The 19,319-nt window shown below is 38.7% G+C and overlaps 1 protein-coding gene across 6 annotated transcripts in view; it reads right to left on the bottom strand.

Moving 5' to 3' along the window:
* ktn1 (kinectin 1) overlaps nt 1-19,319 on the bottom strand; it is a 139,819-nt gene that overhangs the window by 18,804 nt on the left and 101,696 nt on the right. For 5 of the 6 annotated variants that reach the window (XM_043697722.2, XM_043697727.2, XM_043697728.2 and 2 more), the window contains 11 exons: nt 16,097-16,134; nt 15,932-16,022; nt 15,696-15,764; nt 14,309-14,349; nt 14,146-14,236; nt 13,980-14,048; nt 12,701-12,738; nt 12,216-12,306; nt 4,301-4,387; nt 3,608-3,697; nt 2,898-2,975 (listed from right to left, as the gene is read on the bottom strand). In XM_043697722.2, coding sequence (XP_043553657.1) covers nt 2,898-2,975; nt 3,608-3,697; nt 4,301-4,387; nt 12,216-12,306; nt 12,701-12,738; nt 13,980-14,048; nt 14,146-14,236; nt 14,309-14,349; nt 15,696-15,764; nt 15,932-16,022; nt 16,097-16,134 — 783 coding nt within the window. The remainder of the gene's footprint in view (nt 1-2,897; nt 2,976-3,607; nt 3,698-4,300; nt 4,388-12,215; nt 12,307-12,700; nt 12,739-13,979; nt 14,049-14,145; nt 14,237-14,308; nt 14,350-15,695; nt 15,765-15,931; nt 16,023-16,096; nt 16,135-19,319) is intronic. The other variant, XM_043697726.2, reaches the window with a different exon arrangement.

Here is a 19,319-nt window from a genome sequence, read left to right as displayed (position 1 = left end):
GTCCTTCGTTTTGGTGAGTTGTTGTCTGAGAGTGGCTGTTGGTTTGTGTCCTGTTATAAGTCCTAGTGGTCGCAGTAGTCTGGCTGTCATTTCAGAGATGTTCTTGATGTATGGCAGTGTGGCTAGTCCATTGGGTTGCAGCATGTCCTCGTTCTGTTGTCTTTCCCTTAGGCATCTGTTGATGAAATTGCGAGGATATCAGTTTTTTGCGAATACCTTGTATAGGTGTTCCTCTTCCTCTTTTTGCAGTTCTGGTGTGCTGCAGTGTGTTGTGGCCCTTTGGAATAGTGGCTTGATGCAACTTCGTTTATGTTTATTGGGGTGGTTGCTTTCATAGTTCAGGACTTGGTCTGTGTGTGTGGCTTTCCTGTGTACCTTAGTGGTGAATTCTCCGTTTGGTGTTCTCTGTACCCTCACGTCCTTTTCTTCCTCTCTCGTGAATCGGATTCCTGCGAGTGTGGAGTTGATGATCCAGTGTGTATTCTCTATTTCCGTGTTTTTAATGATTACAAAGGTGTCATCAACGTATCTGACCCAGAGTTTGGGTTGAATTTGTGATAAGACTGTTTGTTCTAACCTTTGCATTACTGCTTCTGCTATGAGTCCCGAGATCGGTGAGCCCATGGGTGTTCCGTTGATTTGTTCGTATATCTGGTTGTTGAATGTGAAGTGTGTTGTGAGGCACAAGTCCAGTAGTTTAAGTATGCCGCCTTTGTTGATGGGTTCAACGTCCTTTAGATTAGATTAGATTAGATTACTTACAGCGTGGGAACAGGCCCTTCGGCCCAACAAGTCCACACCGACGCGCAAACCCACCCAGACCCATTCCCCTACATTTTACCCCTGCCCCTTACACCACGGGCAATTTAGCATGGTCAATTCACCTAATCTGCACATCTTCATGGTAGTGTTGTCCCAGTCAAATTCATGTTGCTTGTCGTCTGCGTGTGTGGCTACTAGGGATAGCTGGTCGTGTCGTTTCATGGCTAGTTGATGTTCGTGGATGCGGATCGTTAGCTGTCTTCCTGTTTGTCCTATATAGTGTTTTGTGCAGTCCTTGCATGGGATTTTGTGCACAACATGAATTTGACTGGGACAACACTACCATTATAGGGCAAGCCAAACAAAGAACAGCCAGGGAATTCCTAGAAGCATGGCACTCATCCACAAACTCCATCAACAAACACATAGACCTGGAACCAATATACCGGCCACTACAGCGGACAGCTGAAACTGACAACTGGAAGCGGCAGGGACAGGCCACTATAAATGCCGGAGGAAACACCACAGAAGCACTTCACAGGAGGCTCCCAAGCACTGAGGGTGTCACCTAGACAGGGGAAGAAACGTTTGCAACAAAAACTTCCAGCTCGGTGAACAGAACCACAACAATGTCAATATTCTCTGCTAAGTGGCTACACAAGAACCAAGTTGTTTTGTAAATTTTTTTTTCTAAAGCAGATACTATTTCCCCTTTCTTAGTCTCCCAGATGGTTACACACCTTCAGTAATGACAAGTAATTATTGCATTCACACCACTGACTTAACTATCTATAAGAGGAGAAATAGTTCTTGCTCCCTCTAAAATGCATGGCTGCACAGCACCGCTACTCCAATATTCCACACGTGGCAATCAATCAGTGTTGGCACACCAATAACAGCACTGACCTCCCTCATGGGAGTCTTTGCTGTGGATGGGCCCTGGAGACCTGTGCAGCCAGCCAAAAAAAAAAAAAAGAGGGAACACTGCATGTGGTGTAACTGATTTGACTCAATGATCTGGATAGACAAAATTGAAATACCTAGTGGTTTTACATGTTCGGCTGAGAAAGCTGCAAGGGAATCAACTAATTACTAATCACACCAATGTTTAATTATTTTATGCAGTAATCCACACAAAGTCTCATTTTGGCTTCAAGATAAACTTCAAATCCAATTAATTTATCTATTTCCATTCATATTTCTTCTCATGCAATGTGAATGAAATATCCACAAAATTTCAATCCCTCTACCACTGAAACCCAATAAAAGCTGCGTGCGCAATCTACAAAACGCACTGCAGAAATTCACCAAAGCTCCTTAGAGACTTCAAATCCACAGCCATTACCGTCTAGAAGAACAGGGCAGCAGATATATGGGAACATTACCTCCATCCCATTTGCCTTCCTGATTTGGAAATACATCACCATTCCTTCACTGTCAGTGAGTCCAAGTCCTAGAATTCCCTTCTTAACAGCAATACGGGTTTATCCATACTAATGGAATGCAGTAATTCAAGGAGCCAGTTCGTCGCTACCTTAAAATGTAACTATGTAAGGTCAATAAATGCTAGCAACACCTACATCCCATTAAATAAAAATACATACACACTCATGGACATTCACAAAGGAGACCAGCATTTAGTGGTTTTGTCAAGCTAGTACTTGTTAAAGAAAATAAAAGCATGGACTATTTTCTATAAGCTTCTATTACCCCACATCGGAGAAGAAAGTACTCAAAAGATTTCTTTCTGTGCCAGATCTTCAACACATTTGATCGCTGTACTGCTGACTCAAAATCTGAGATAGTGCTCCACAGAAGCAGTCAGGAAGAGTGTTTGAGAAATGCTTAGAAATTCATGCTGTTCAAAATAATGATTGAATTGCATCAGTACCCATGTTGCCTTGCAATATGCATCCAGTAAACATAATATATCCATCATGTACGTTGATTTCTTCTATATAAATTTTGCTATTACCACTGACATTTTCCAACAACTTCAATTTCTATCTCAACTATTACCTGGAAAACTTGCTCAAAGACACAAGCAACATGAAAAAAGCCAAAATGAATCAAAAAAGTATATGTTACTATAATGCAATAATCTTTTCTAAAAGATGGTTTCTTTAAAAACTAACCTTTGTTTGCTCTGCTAGCAATGAAGATAAACTTTTTTGTGCCGCTATCTCAAACTCCTGCAGCCATTCCGAATATTCCTGTAAGCATCAAAACAGCCGTTTTTCACATTAGGAAGTTATACTGCTGCCTTACAAAGCACAAGTCAGAAATCATGCCAAAGTTAAATTGTTTTTCCAGTAACCTTATAAAAACTTTGTGGAGGTGGCTACTTTTGAGTGAAGCCTTAAAATTTGCCTCAATAGAAAACAAAGAATAAAAAAAGCTATAAATTACTAATGGAATTCAACAGCTGTATTTTAAAAGAAATATTATTTCAAGACAAAGATTTTTTTTTTAAAAACAATTCCTGTGAGAAATGGGGAGGTTGGAAAGTTGATGTTGAAAGGGACTTGCTTCACAAGGCACTGAAAGATAGCATGCAGGTACAGGAAGTAATTTGAAAGGCTCTCAAGATTTAAATTCAGAATATAGATTAGCAGATTTTTGAAGGACATAAGGATTTGGGGTTAAGCACATTGAGATAGTAATCAGCAGTGATCTAGTATTGGAGAGCAGGCTAGAGAGGCCGAAGGATGTATTCCTGCTCTTATGTTCCTACATATGCTAGGATCAAAAATGTCCTATAGAAATTAAGTATAAAACCACAATTTGATTTGCAATCGTATTTGACAAAAACGCAACTTGTGTGTGTTAAATAAGCAATAATTACCAAGGTAGAAGGCACCAACACCCTGGGAAACAAACTTTTCAAAACATCTTTAGTCAGCGACTGTACAGCAGCAACTTGTTGATCTTTCTCCTGCTCAAAAAGAAATACATATTACATAATAATTTACAGAATTATACACAAAGTGGCAAGCAAGCAAGCAGTGACACAGCACACTGGTATATCAATACACCATGCCACATATGACAAGGGGTATGAGAATTTCACCGTTGACCTTTTGATATTCTCAACCGTAAACTGGGGAGATGGTTTGGGAAGTCATTTGTCAATGAGAAGAAATAGAACAAAAAGCACATGAGTTTCCTCATCAGCTCCAAATATCCAGTTACTTCACAATATTGGCACAGGCCTTGAAGCATGTTCACAAGCTGACTGTCTTAGGACAGTGGGTTGGCAATGGGGGAAATGGGGGGGAAAATATAAAGAAAGAGAGAGTGGGCCCAAGGAGGGCAACAAACAAAAACTGGCAAGCAAAACAGCCTAAGATCCTGCACGCTAAATTTAAAATAAAATCAACAAAACAGACATGCATTCATGAAATGAAAGATCCAGGAAAAGGAGCAGAACAAGCACAGTGCGCAATAGTTAAGTACGTATCTTTAAATTTAAAGTCATTTTAATTTTCAGATTGCAGCAGAAATCATCTACTGTAAATATTTCCACATTTATTACAACCTTGGCTGTCTTGTTCACTTTGTCCTGCAACATTTTTTCAGTTGATGTCAATGCTTCCATTGCTTTCCAGTTTTTCTCCCGAAGTTCCTAATTATTTTTAGAAAGAACCATTTCAGTTCAGCCAAGAAATTCTATGATTAGACTTTTTAAAAATCTGGGGACTAGCAATTGTGATATAAAATGAAATATCACTAAATGCATACTTTGCTCCATTTACAAGAAAAACAAAGTTTGAAAGAAACCTTAACATCTACTTTGAAAGGTTTGCCGACAGAAAGGAGGGATACATTTTCACAATTTCATTCATGTTAAATGTTAGCTCAATCCAAGGCAACAGAACTGCAGTACAGAATAGATAATCAACATAATTGCAAATGTAGTAGATTTACACATCTGAAAAAGACAAGGTAATATTTCATCCATCTTTCTCTCTCAGAAGTCAACTAACCCAAGTACTTCCTGCATTAGTTTTACTTTAAGAAAACAAGAGGTACAGCAAGCAAATTAAGAAATATCAAAAGTTTACACAGTAGACCTATGCAAGTACATTTTACATTGGTTGGTCTAATGGTTCCACAACAGTCAGGTAAAAGGCATCAGGGAGGTGAAAAGTATGACAATAACTTCTGTGTGATCAAAAAGATCAAAGTATTGATAGAAACTTCAGAAGTGACAAAAACACAAACATTTATTACAGCAACAGTTCAAGGAACAAACTAGTTCAATTTTCTTTCCCTGACTCTCCCAAAGAATCAGGGCCTTTGTGGCAGACAGACAACATTCATTTTAGCATCTTGACAAAATGGTCTGTAATTTTATGAAAATTACAATGGGAGTGCAGTCAACAACAAAAACAGAAGAAATTGCTGGAAAAGCTCAACAGGTCTGGTAGCATCTGTGGAGAGAAATCAGAGTTAACATTTCAGGTTCAGTGACCTTTTCGAGGTTTCTCTCCACAGATGCTGCCAGACCTGTTGAGCTTTTCCAGCAATTTGTGTTTTTGTTTCTGATTTACAGCATCCGCTCTGTTTTTAATGAGTGCAATCAAGCTTGGTGGGTCAGATGCTGTAGCAGGACTATACTGAAAAATGTTCAGAAAGTAAAACCCTGAGCAAATTTTGCCTTCCAAATCCAGGATGCTTGTGGCAACTGTCCTGGGTAAAATCAAAAATATCCAAAGAACGAACCAGCAGCACTCAGTCTGTACAACTTGATTAAATACAACTTCACAAGATGGAATTATAACATCTGGCCAAACCAGCCCATATCAGTACTTACCGTTCAGTGATCACACAACTGGTCTGACTTCATATTGCATTATCCATTTTCATTTGTTCAATTTAAACTTACATGCCAAGAGATCTTGCCTTGGCAAATAATCCAGAAAATGAATTCCAAATCCTCCATGGTGAGCAAAGAACTTCGGCCTACTCTTTGCTCCAAATCTCTTGCAGTTAATCTCACATTCTTGATAATTAATTTATTGGAAACTGTTTGCTTTACTCTTACAGATGCATCTTTTCAATTTTAAATGCAGTCATTTTAAACGTTCGGTTTTACAGATTGAATTTTCAAAAACCATCACTCAAACTTAGAACGCTGTTGGAGAGGATATACAAAGTGAATATTCTGTGCTCTCTGTAAAAGCAATATTCTTCCTTTGGGAGGTGAATATTGTACATAATACTCTAGAATATCTTAGGCCTTAATTAGAGATTAATTTCCTCCCGTTTTCTCAATTCCACAGCTAGTGCTGGAATCTAGAACTCGCTTCATTTTCTCCATTACAATTTTAACAGTTCAACAAGTTCCATCTACTCTTTTCTAACACATTCCCTCATCAACATATCTTTTGATCTTCAAAATGATTAGCTCCATCTCATGTTTTGATATCACTTTAAGCCTATTGGATATTGGATCTTTTGTCCCGGGTGAGTTGTTGTCAGAGTGTGGCAGTTGGGTTATGGGCTGTCAGGAATCTGAGTGCTAGGAGAAGTCTGGCTGTCAGTTGAGACGTTTTAATGGAATCGATAAAACAAAATGCACTACACAAAAAAAAGGACTAATAGCTACGATAAACCTATAAAAGATTAAACTAGAAGGCAATAACACCAGAGATTTTACAAGTTATCCAATCCAGACATAACACTTCGGATCTGTTGTGACATTTCACCAAATAAATTCCAGAAGACAGTACAGCAGAGCTTCACAGGAGGCTTCAAAGCACCAGATGTCACCCAGACAGGGGACAAAGTGTCTGCAAGTTAACTTCCCAGCTTGGCAAACATACCCACAACCACAGCATGTGGCACCTGAGTTACAAATCTTTATGCAAAACGTTAAGTCCTCTTTATATTTTGGAAAATTCCTTTCTGCATTTGCTCCCTCGCCATCTCAATATAATTTAGAATGCCCAGAAAACTGGGTATCAATCCTTTCATTTCATTGACTGTAAATTCCCTTCCTACAACTTGGAAGTCAGTTATACATTAGTGCAAATGTACCAAGGCCGTTTTCATCTTTATGCTCTGTGCACATTGATTATCCGCAACTCTTGCAAATTTACCTCAAAATGATCTCTACCCTCTGTATTCCCACTTATCAATGCTGCGGCATACTTCAATAGAAAATAATTTCTTTTTCCAGTCTTGATTACTGTATAGTAAGGTTTTGGACCCACAATTCTGAAGTGTCACTAAATAGGAATCGTTAACTCTTTTCTTTCCACAGATGGAACCACAGAGGTTCTCCAGAAATGAGTTTTATTTCAGATTTCCAGCAACTGCAGTTCTCTTTTACATTTGCAATAAGTTTCTTCCTATTCTATAGATCATTCCAAATATTTTATTTGAAGTTTGTCCAACTGGCTCTGTAAACCAAACACTATGTTGGTTGTATTTTAATGCCTGTTTTGATTATTTTGAAGACCAGATTGCTCCCAATTTGACCCTCTTTCATCGAAGCTATCCACTGTTACTATATTAGTAATCTCCCTTCTCTACATATCTGTTTTTTGAGTTACATTACCTTCCTGTGTGGTCCTTCTGATCCAGCTTATCCTGACTGATTCCAATTTTTCCCAGCACTTCCTTCCTCATTTAAAAGATAAGCACCAATCAAAAAAACCTAAAGACTTGGCATCCAAAAGCCTTTACGATTCACAACAAAGTAGAGGATTGTCAGCACAAATATAAATTAATTATGGCTTGACAGATGCAGCAGCAGGATGACCTGAATATTCAAAAAGGCCTTGGCATTTCAAAAAGACCAGAAGTTAACACAAATGTGGTGGAACAGTTCTGTTATTAACACATTAGTACAATAATCACATATATGAGCTTTATTCTAAAGATAAAGCTGTAGCATCAGTTTTGATAATGAAATAGCATAGGTAAGAATTCATTTATGGGATGGGTTGATATGCACCCTAACAGTAATCAAATTGTAAAATGGAGTGTACAGCACCAATGAACAGGTGTTAAGAAAAATTCCACAATAATCATGGGCAATTTTACGTTTGTACATTGGATCAGTTTGACAAAAACACAATTTCTTAAAACAACACAACCCAGAATGATTTGGAGAACAGCATATCCCAGAGATGCAACAAGAGAGGATTATTTAATGTCCTCGATAAAAGGTGCCGTTAAGTAGCAGTGATAAAAAGGAGGTTCAGTTTGCAGATAAGGTACTTGGGTCCAAGACCAGTGCTAAACCGAAGGCATTTACAACAGTATGAACACAGAACTGACCAAAATGAACTGGAGAATTGGGTTAAAGGATAGGAATATAGAGATATACAGGTATAGTAACTTAAGATTATATTTTCAGTTTTGAAATATTATCTTGATTAGAGGAAAAGTACATGCCATAACCAAGTTAACATCAGTATCAAATTAAAAGGAAAAAACATTATCATGGCAAGGTTTGCGGCAAGTTGGGAAATTGGACAAAATTTAAAAACCAAACAGACTTTTTAAAAAAATTGGAATATTAAAGTCTGAAGAGGGGAGGATGAGAGGGTGGGCAGACAAATGGACAGGGGAGGAGGGCAGGTAGACAGATGAAGGAGGATAGGCGGGCAGGTGGGTGAGTGAGCAGACGGACAAGGGGGGAGGGAGGACGAAAGGGCGGACGAAGCAGGAGGGAGGGCGGATGAAGGTATAGGGAGGGGAGGGCAGGTGGACGGACGGAAGGGAGGGGAGGATGAAGGAGGCAGGCAAGGAGATGAAGTGATTAAATTATTTAGATAAGCAGTATTCCTCAAAGCCTGACAGTTGCATATCAAACTGCTGCTTTCGTTTGTTATGAGAAACATAAATGGAGAAAGACACTACCTTTGCAATACTTCCAAATATGACTCAAATTTTCAAGCCATTGGCTAAAACCTACATCACTCAGGGTTGGATTTTCTTGCCCTATTCTAGTCTAATTGGGCTAGTAAAATGACTTATGGGTTGACCAAGCTTTCAGCATAATTGTGAACTAAGGAGTTCAGAATCAGAAGACCTAATCAGTTACTTGGACTGAGAAGTGAATTCTTTTCAGTGTCATGCATTACCTTTTTGTTTCTTGCTTCTGCAAGGCTTCAAAAGAAGTTAGCTTGATCAGAATGTGCACATACCTTTCAACAACTATTATCAACCCATCCCTTTCATTTATTCTCTAGTCAGTTCTTTCCTGGTAAACTATATATCGTATGTTATAGATCCTATAGAAAACGTCCATTGTTTCATGACAGGCATTTAATATTGTGTTTGGCAATGAACACAATCACCAATTCATGATCCATGTTTTTAAATGCTTTCAACAGAAGTTGGCAAAAAAAAAACGAATGCTCACATGAACATTTGTTGTTCAATGATTCTTGCAATCAGGTGCTCTTTCCTTCAAATGTCACTGCTCTCAAGAAACTAACCCTTGATGCCACAGGTATTAAAAATGCCATTCAATGCATCACGTAATAAAGAAAATTAGTGGGTTTTTTTCTTTAACTTCATGCTTGATTCCCTCCGAGATTAGGTTTCCACTCCTGCACAGTACCAAAATACTTCATACCAAGTCACAAATGACATGCAGATATATCTGCATGTTTGTAACTGAGGTAATTCATTCCTCCTCTTCATTCTTGAAGAGTCTCTGGCTTTGTATACAGTTGACCACACTATCCTCTTCCAATGCTATGAAGACAGGCTGAGTAGGTTAGGATTGTTTTCATTAGAAAAAAAAGGAGATTGAGGGGGGAACCTGATGGAGATCTACAAAATCATGAAGAATATAGCCAGGCAGATAGAGATAAGCTTTTTCCCCAGGGTGAAGGATTCAATAACGAGAGGTCACACTTTCAAGGCAAGAGGTGAAAAGTTTAAAGGGGGATACACGCGGCAAGTACTCTACACAGAGGGTGGTAGGTGTCTGGAACACGCTGCCAGCAGAGGTAGTGGAGGCAGGCACGGTAGACTCATTTGAGATGCATGAGTAGGTGGGGAGCAGAGGGATACAGATGCTTAGGAATTGGGCAACAGGTTTAGACAGTGGATTTAGATCAGCTCAGGCTTGGAGGGCCAAAGGGCCTGTTGCTGGGCTGTAAATTTTCTTTGTTCTTCTTGGCCTCTCCATTGTCATCCATCCACATGGAATGGCTCTCACCTGGCTTGATTCTTAAATTTATCTGATCAGAGTATCACTTGTAATGGTTTCACATCTCATTCCTACACTGTTTCCTCTGGCACCCCCAATAGTTGCTTTGGTTCCACCTCCTATTTCTCATCTATAGCTACTGCTTGCCAGCATCGATCTGCAATCTCTACACATTTATTCCTCAACTTCCTGCTGACTATTTGGGGGCCTATAGTACAATTCATGAAACTAACTGCCATTTCCTATTGAAACCAAGAGAACTGAAGAAGATACTATAATATCAGAAACAAAAACAGAAATTGCCAGAAAAGCTCAGCAGGTCTGGCAGCATCTATGAAGAGAAATCAGAGCTCAATATTTCAGGTCCGGTACCCCGGCACATTGAGCTCCTAGTCCAGTCTCTCCCTCAGCCATGTTTCCAATAGCTATAATCTCCCAGTCCCATCCGTACCGAGTGCAAGAAGCCTGACAGACCTCTTACATAGACATAAATACATTTTAATTCTTAGTTTTCCGTCATTTCCTGCTGTTCTCTTGCTTGCCTTGTCTACTTAATTTGGGGGTCTTTAACTTCAGTACCAGCCTTAACCTTCATTTGTCTTACTGCTGCTTAGGGCACCATGCCACCCCTCCCCCTCAACTAGGCTAGTTTACATCCCTCCCAAGAAGCCCTAGAAAGTCTCCCACTAGGATATTGGTCCTTGGTATATGACCTGGAAAGAGAAGAGCTTCCAGTTAGAAAAGAAAGTATGCCAGTTTTCTTCATTCCTGTTAAAAAGTACATCACTTAGGCAATTCATGCTAAAAGGTACATGGTGATGACTAGGACAGATGCCTTGATTCACAGGAAAAAAAAAAGGTTCGATAGCAAAAATATTTGGGTTTGAAAACAACTCGAGTCCCACACTGGTACTACAGCCTCTGCCCTATTTGTTACAGAGGAAGACAATGGGCTAAAATGATGCACAACTTGCTGACCTCAGTTTTCTCTGTCCAGCTGAGTTTTGCCCTTATTGATCTTCTTCCAATGCCCTTCCAAACAGGCAGCTTCCCAAGTTCATGGATACCAGTATCAATAGCCATCATTATTTTTCCACTTGCAGCAAAGATGTAGTAGCATCTTCCAAGTTTGTGTTGATTTCAACATCCAGTGAGAGATTCCTCAAGTTTCGAGCTGAGATACATTAAACTATCAAATCGCTCCAGTGTTATTTTGTCCATGTTAATAAAGAAAGATATAGAAACATGATGGACCATGACACCTGTCTTACTGATGCTGATCAAGCCATTCCATTTACTGGCATGACGGCCCATTCATTTATTACTAGAGATGTTCATTGTATGAAATGCCAGTTGGCATCATAAGTATTTCTGTTAAGGACTTGGCTCATCTTCATGTTGGATCAAAGACGTACAAGACTAAATAGTAATCCTTTTTTTGCCACCCTTTTCAAATGGCCTGTAGGCTCACATTTTGATATGTATACTCAAAAATATCACAAACACATTGTAACTAAAATTTATGATACTGTTGAAATTACAATGAGTTTATCTCAGAAGCAGCAACCGCTTGTAAATTTGTGTTTGAAATGAGGAGTAAAATTTTTTAAAAATCAACAGCGAAGGGTGACCAATCATTTCAGCTTTTAGCAACAATTGATGAATTTAGGATTTATTTACTGAAAGTGCAGAATAGACCTCCAGGCTATAAAGACACACAGGCACAAAATAGCCAATGCTCCAGTATTCCAAGGCTAATGGCAGCAATGCTGACGAATTGGGAGATTTCAAGCTATTCCAAAACTCCCTATAATTTATGATTATCCTTGAATATGGTTATTCCCGTATTATGAAAGGTTTGGCTCTTTTCTTGAATAGGACAAATGTGCACTCATCTGTTTCATCATTATTCACATTCTACTGCAGTCCTGAAATTAACCAATGTGTCTCAGTACAAAAACAGAATTTCAGCAGGACCTTAGGTGTAACTCATCTGCTTTCTATATTTAAAAATATTGGAAACCTAGGCTTGGCATCCCCCAGTTTCTTCACAGCATCACTTTCAATTGCTTTAGTCTTGCTGATGCTATGAACCCAACCTAAGGTTCTTAGAAAGAAATTATCGGTTTTATTCATCTTCCATGTGCAGTTACATTCTCATTCCACTCTAAGTACGTTTTATTGCCATCTAATAAGAAAACAAAAGCTCCTCTTTGGATATATTTAAGACCTGTAGTTAAAACATCCAGTACAAATTACTTTGAGTTACACTCACATTATTTTTCTTCCTTTGTTGATTAACAGCTGTCTTTAGGGAATCTGTTTCTCGGAGCAAAGAATCAATCTCTTTATCTTTTTCTGAAAGTCTAAAAAATAATTACAGTTTGAATGTTGGCATAGCATTCTGTTTCTTTTGCAGAAAATAGTTCACATTCTCTAAAGCAGGCACTCATTTTTACATTTGACACCAGCGTGTCACACAGCAGCTCTCTGGAGTAACCAGTTAAGCACTGAAACAAGTGAAGAATACATTTGTTTGTGAAAGGTACCTTTCAACTTACAAGTAATAACTTGCTACATTATTGTAATTAAATAATTTATTACTTAGTTGGAACAATTATCTTGGTATGTGCATGGAATAAATTAAACCAGTATCTGATGAAAAGGAGATTACTGATAATAGATCCTGTGTAATATTGTCATAAAGATGACATTGCCCAAAGAGGGAAAATATAAAATTGCATCTTACAGCTCACTTACACATTCAGCAGTACTTCACTCTTCAGTAGTGCAGAGTCCTGTTGCAAGGAAATAAAAAAAAATTATGACCAAAACCTAAGCTTGACATTCAAGACATACCCATCTCCACATTGACAAAGTCTGTTTCATTACAGAAAATTTGATACAAGCCATATGGACTGCAAATAAATTCTCATGCTTGTGCACACATTTAGTCATTTACATTCAAAGAGAAACATTCTGTACTCATTAAAAAGTTCAACCACATTGAACTTACAAAAGAAAAGCATATGAACATAGGAATAAGAGTAGGGCAGTCTACCAACCCTGCCCCTCCATGCAATCATAGCTAATTGAACACTTGAAAACATTTTTCTTTTCCCATCCCCAACAGGTGGGCACACATTGAAATGTTCGGGTTTTCAGCTATATACAAGTTCGAACAAAACAACATTTGTGGCATTTACGGGTGATGCAGATCACTTGGGGAAAGAAAAAACATTTTTTATTAGGTGAGTGAAACAAATGTCAAAAGACCTTATCCTTTCTTTCCAAATTCACTTGTGCATGTAGGCATCGCTGGCTGGCCAACATGCATTGCCTATCCTTAGTTAACCTTGAGAAGGTGGTGCAGAGCTGCTTTCTTGAACCCTTGCAGTCCATGTCGGTACTTAGACCTATGATACCATTAAAGAGGGAATTTCAGTATTAAGACCCAGAGACAGTGAAGAAAGATGACTATATTGCCAAGTCAGGAAGGTAATTGAAAATGGTGTACCCATTTATTTGCTACTCTCTCCCTTCTAGATGGAAGTCGTCATGGTTTGGAAGATGCTGTCTCAGGATCTTGTACATAATGTACACTGTGAAGTACTAAGCATCAGTGGTGGAGGGAGTGGATGTTTGTACATGTGGTGTCCATCAAGTGGGCTGCTTGACCCTGGATGGAGTCAAGCTTCTTGAGTGCTGTTGTAGCTGCACCCATTCAGGCAAGTGGGGAGCATTCCTTCAGATTCCTGACTTGTATTGTGGAGATAATAGACAGGTTTTGCAAAGTCAGGTGATGAGTTACTCACTACAAAATTCTTAGCATCTGACCACACTTTATATAGCAAGTCCAGTAGAGCTTCTGGTCAGCAGTTTATGAAATTTTGTATATCAATTTGATAGCCATTAGAGTTTTTAAAAAATAAACCATTGTACTACAGCTCAGTATTGAATACAAATAAATTCTGCAAACAAAGTTACTAAATAATACCAAGACAAATACAATTGCCGACCATTCATCTAAAAATCTTACTTGTTCATTGGTTTTCTCATGCAATTGCTGAATTTGAATTTTCAATCCTGCATTCTGATGCTGAAAATCCTTTATTTAAAACAAAAAAAAAGGGAAATTTATTTTGGGAAATACCAACCACTTGCAGCTCAAACTTAATGCAGGAAGAGTCCAATAATCAGATTACCTGCAGCTTTGTCACATAGCTAGCAATTTCTTCTCTACTATCTGACAGGAGAGCCTTCAAGTTATTAATTTCTTGTTCTTTTGCTTCAATCCTGCAAACAAAAGTAAAGTCAGATAATCTACATATTACATTTGGAATATAAACTTACTTGAAGGATACTTACATAGCTTGTGATTCTTTAATCAGATTTGCTTTAGTGGAGACCTAAGAAGATGCAGAAATTCACAAAATACATGTTGAAATCCATTGTATAACGTGAAAGCTTTTCCTAGCTTCAAAAAGCATGATAACCTGCAGACCGTTTTACAAAGTAAGAGAACATTTTTGGAGGGGGGGAGAAGAAAAAGGACTGTGCGACGCAGGTGGGGGGTCAGACAAACCAAGAAATAATTGATAAGCTGAGAAATACAATCTAGCGGTATGGGATAACATAACAAACATGAAAGAAGGCGGTCAATCTCCAAAATTGTTAAAATCAAATGTTGAATGCTGAAGGCTGCAAAGTACTTTAGGTGAAGATGACATTGTTCTTACAGCTTGCGTTGAGCTTCACCTCAGCACTGCATCAATTCAAAAGTCAGATGTGTTGGCATGGGAGCAGTGTGGTCTGTTGGAGCGGCAAACAACCGAAAGCTCAGGGTCAATTACAGACAGAGCGTATGGGTGATTGTGTTTGGCAAACACAATCTACATTTTAGTCTTCCCAGTGTACACAAGACCATATTGCAAGCATCAAATACAGCAGACGAGATTGAATGATGTGCAGACGAATTGCTGCTTCACCTGGAGCCTTGGACTGTGAGGTAAGAGGACATGAAGAGGTTGCACCTTTTGTGACTGCAGATATACAGACTAGGTGGGTTAGCTATCAGCAAAGTGGTGTAACACTAGTGTCTGGCACAAGGTCCAAAAGTTGATAAAGAACCAGAACACTGCAATTTTGTTTTTTTAAAAACTACACTTATTCCAAACCGAGTTTTTTAGTTAATTAAAATGTTTATGAAAAATAGGCCAGGAACAGTATAGCTAAAAAATACAGGTCAGCCAGATATGTGTATTTCTGCATACTATTAAGAGAATAAATAAATGTAACATGCTCCATGGCAGATTTTTCAAAAATAATTTAAACTGATGTTTCTTTTCATTGGATACTGACCCAATAACAGCACTCAATTTTTACACAAATTCTAAAACAACAAAATATTCCCAAAGCCCTTGACAAGACAATGGAACAAACACGAAGTCACAGAACATGACTGCTAATAAAGTGACTGATGGTCAAAGATGAGCTGAGCTTCAAGGCAATTTTGGAGAAAGAGTAGCATAGCTATCTAAGCTGGTCCAGAGAAACAATTACAAAATTTAGGGATGAGGTGGCAAGTTTCACCAATTGGGTTTCCTGTCTCAGATTCAGAGAAACAAGAACAAGGATGGAAGTTGAGTGACAGTGCACATTGGGTTAGGTCTTCAAATCCTTCTCTGAATTTAACAAAACGTTTTCAGTCTGCATTCAAAGAAAGCAAATTTAAAATTCACTAAAGACAAATTACCTGCTCTGCTGTTAGAAGTTGGACATTTTCCACTTGCTTCTTGAGCAAATCATGATCATCTTGCAACTCCTTTATGCAACGACAAAATTATAGCATTATGCAATGGAAAAAAAAAATGGATCACAATGAAACAAGTCCAGTTAAATAGCACATGATAACTTCATGGCAATACAGCACTGCAGATTTAACAGAAATAAAGCCATATTTCTTTGCAAATTAAAGAAAAATTCAACTACCTTAAATCTTTGCTCATTGTGTTCTAACTTGAGCAGCTCCTTTTCCAACTGGTCTTCAACTTTTTTGATCTTTGTATCCTTTACAACAAGGCTGCAGAAGAAATTATGCTTAGCAACCTACGTTTTTAAAAAGGTTTATTTGAATTATTTTGATATAACACTTACGTTTCCTTCAGTTCTGCCACCATAGATACAGAATCGGCCTAAACAAAAAAAAAAGAAAAAAAATGACAAAAAAAAAATCAATGATCTCAAAACTGCACAAGATATTTAGTCAACATACCAGATGGTTGAGACACACTGATCAATTCAGCAGCTAATGAAAATATTTAGTCACATACAAAAATGGAAAAATATTCATCTTGAGGTTTAGGGACAGGATTTTCTTCCAACTAGTGTAATAATTCATGCTCAAAATTATACATGATTGGGGCAAAATCAAGCAAACAAAAGTGAATGCAGCAGTCCTGCCAGAGGAACAGAATGAGTAACTGCTAACATACTTTGCTGAGGCACTCAGATCAAAAATAATAATTTGGGTAAAACATTTGTACTTTATTTAAGGGAGGAGGAGGAGGAGGAAGGGGCACAAGAAAAGTACAAGAACAAAAAATTTAAATCAATGTTTTTGACTAAGTAAGTGTTACTCTAAAATCGTGAAACACAGAACCCGTGAAAATACTTTTTATCATCATAGGGAAATGTTGATTGTCAAGTTAGTCCAGCCAATTCTTTCAAAGTACTGTACATACAAAAAAAAGCTTGTAAAATTCTTGGAGCCATGCAGTATCAGAAATGTGGTCTTATTCGCATTGTCAGAAGAAAGATATGCACAGAAACAGTTATAGCTATCTTTGGTACTTGAGTTCAGACTCACTGGAGGTGAAATCCTATTATTTGCTCTTGCTTGTGCCTAACAGGGCAAGGCATCGGGAAGCTTTTCATCATTAAAAGTGGAGTTTACTTTCCTGAGAATAGAGGTGTTGAAAAGTTCCCACAAGTGTCATTTTCTGAAGATTTTGTCTTTTATAATATCAGCAGAGATCAAAATTGAAATGTTCAACCTCAGGATTCAGCATTTCCTTTTGTGATATTTTTGCAAGTCAGGTCTTAAATTGTCATCAGGGTGTTAACTTTTTAAAACCCAGTTTTTGGATCACCCTGCTTACATTTTATGTTTGATCTCTATATTCTTTAACATTCAAACATGACCAAGAATGTCTCACCTATCCAAACACCTCAGTTGTCTTTTTCTGGTTTATAAATGCAGGATTACAGTTCACCTTCACATTTAAAAATTTCATTGAAGCGGTCAATCTCCTGATAGAAAGTTCCTGGTTTCTTTTTTGAAAAACTATGCAAGAGCTGATTTTATATTCTGTTTAGCCATCTTCAGTCAGAAGTGCTAAGTGGATGATCCATCTTCTACCTCCTCCAGCACCCCAGCAGCATAGATACCAGTCTTCAGCCAATTGGTTTCACTTCATAGGATCTTCAAGGAGAAAGTGAGGTCTGCAGATGCTGGAGATCAAAGTTGAAACTTTATTGCTGGAACAGCACAGCAGGTCAGGCAGCATCCAGGGAACAGGAGATTCGACGTTTCGGGCACAGGCCATTCCTGAAGAAGGGCCTGTGCCCGAAACGTCGAATCTCCTGTTCCCTGGATGCTGCCTGACCTGCTGTGCTGTTCCAGCAATAAAGTTTCAACTTCACTTCATAGGATATCAATAAACAGTTGGAGACATTGGATACTACAAGAGGTTATGTGCCCTGACAAGATTCTGGCAACAGTACTGAAGACTTGGGGTCCAGAACCTGTCCTTCCCTTAGGAAAGTTATTCCACATGTGCGACAGCACTGGCTTCTACCAGACAATGTGGAAAATTGCCCAGGTATTTTCTGTTCACAAAAAGGACAAATCCATCCTGCCTGAAGTGATGAAAGATGTCATCAGTAGAGCTATCAAGTTGTAGCTGCTCAGCAATAAACTGCTCACTAATGCCCACTTTGATTTCTGCTCGGGCCACTCAGCCTCTGCCCACACTATAGCTTTGTTTAAAACATAGACAAAACAGCTAAATTCCAGAGGTGTGGCTACAGTGATAACACAATAGCAAGGCCACATTTTACTGGGCAATATCTTGCAGCCATAGCAAAGCTGGAATGAATGGGAATCACATCTTTGGCTTCTTCATCAACAACCTTCCCTCCAATGCAAGGTCACAAGTGGGGATGTTTCCTGTTGATTGCACAATGTTCAGCACCATTTGTGACTCATCAGATACTAAAACAGTCCATGTTCAAATGCAACAAGACCTGAATAATATCCAGTTTCAGCTGACAAGTGGCATATAATATTGGTGCCTCTCAAAAAGTCAAGTAATAACCTTTTGCAAAAACTCTAACCAGCCCACCTGGACACATCACTGAATGACCATTATCAAATCCCTCACTATCAACATCCTGGGGGCATATCATTGTGCAAAAAATCAATTGACTCACCATAAACATACTGACTTCAAGATCAGATCAGAGGCTCGAAATGCTGGGGTTAGCAACTCACCTCCTGACTCCCCAAAACCTATCCACCATCTACAAGGCACTAATCAGGAAGAATGTGATGGAATACTCCCGAGGTGGGTACAGCTCCAACACAAAAAACTTGACATGATCCAGGACAAAGGTTACCCACTTGATTGGAACCACGTCCAATCCCTCCACCAAAGCTCAACCACAACAGTGCATGCTATCTACAAGATGCACTGTAGAAATTTAAAAGATTCTGAGATAGCACCATCTGTGATGTGGAGAAGCCAGTGTTGGATTATGATGGACCAAGTTAAAAATCACAACACCAGGTTATAGTCTAACATATTTATTTGGAAGCACTGGCTTTCAAGAGCAGCGCTCTGAGAGCTTGTGCTTCCAAATAAACCTAGTGGACTTAAACCTGGCGTTGAGATTTTTTTTTAAAAACTTAGCCCATCTAGAAGGAGAAGGGCAGATGTACCAGAACACTACCACTTGCAGGTCCCCCTCCAAACCTCTCACCGTTCTGACTTGAAGATATATTACATTTCCTTCACTGTAGCTGGGTGAAAATCCCATAATTGCCTCCTGTAAGGCATGGTGAGTCTACCTACAGTGGTAGAAGAAGGCAGTTTGCCACCAGCTTCTCAAAGATAGCTAGGAATGGACAATAAATGCTGGCCATCAGCCTCTGTACCATAAGTAAATAAAAAGTTTAGGCTTCCCTTCTGTTAAGAAGTTGAAGGCACGTCGTGTACCTTTAAGAGAGAGTGAATGCTGTTCTGCATTGAGCGCTGACAGAAACAGTCTCAGCATATACTGGAAAATTGAAAATATGTATCATTTGATTGTGAAAGAG

The sequence above is a fragment of the Chiloscyllium plagiosum genome, unplaced genomic scaffold, assembly GCF_037043375.1.
Source record: "Chiloscyllium plagiosum isolate Xiang-an unplaced genomic scaffold, Cpla_swu_hap1 HiC_scaffold_8, whole genome shotgun sequence".
Lineage (NCBI taxonomy): Eukaryota > Metazoa > Chordata > Chondrichthyes > Orectolobiformes > Hemiscylliidae > Chiloscyllium > Chiloscyllium plagiosum.
The sequence above is the reverse complement of the archived record's forward strand: the minus strand, read 5'-3'. Positions and strand labels throughout refer to the sequence as shown.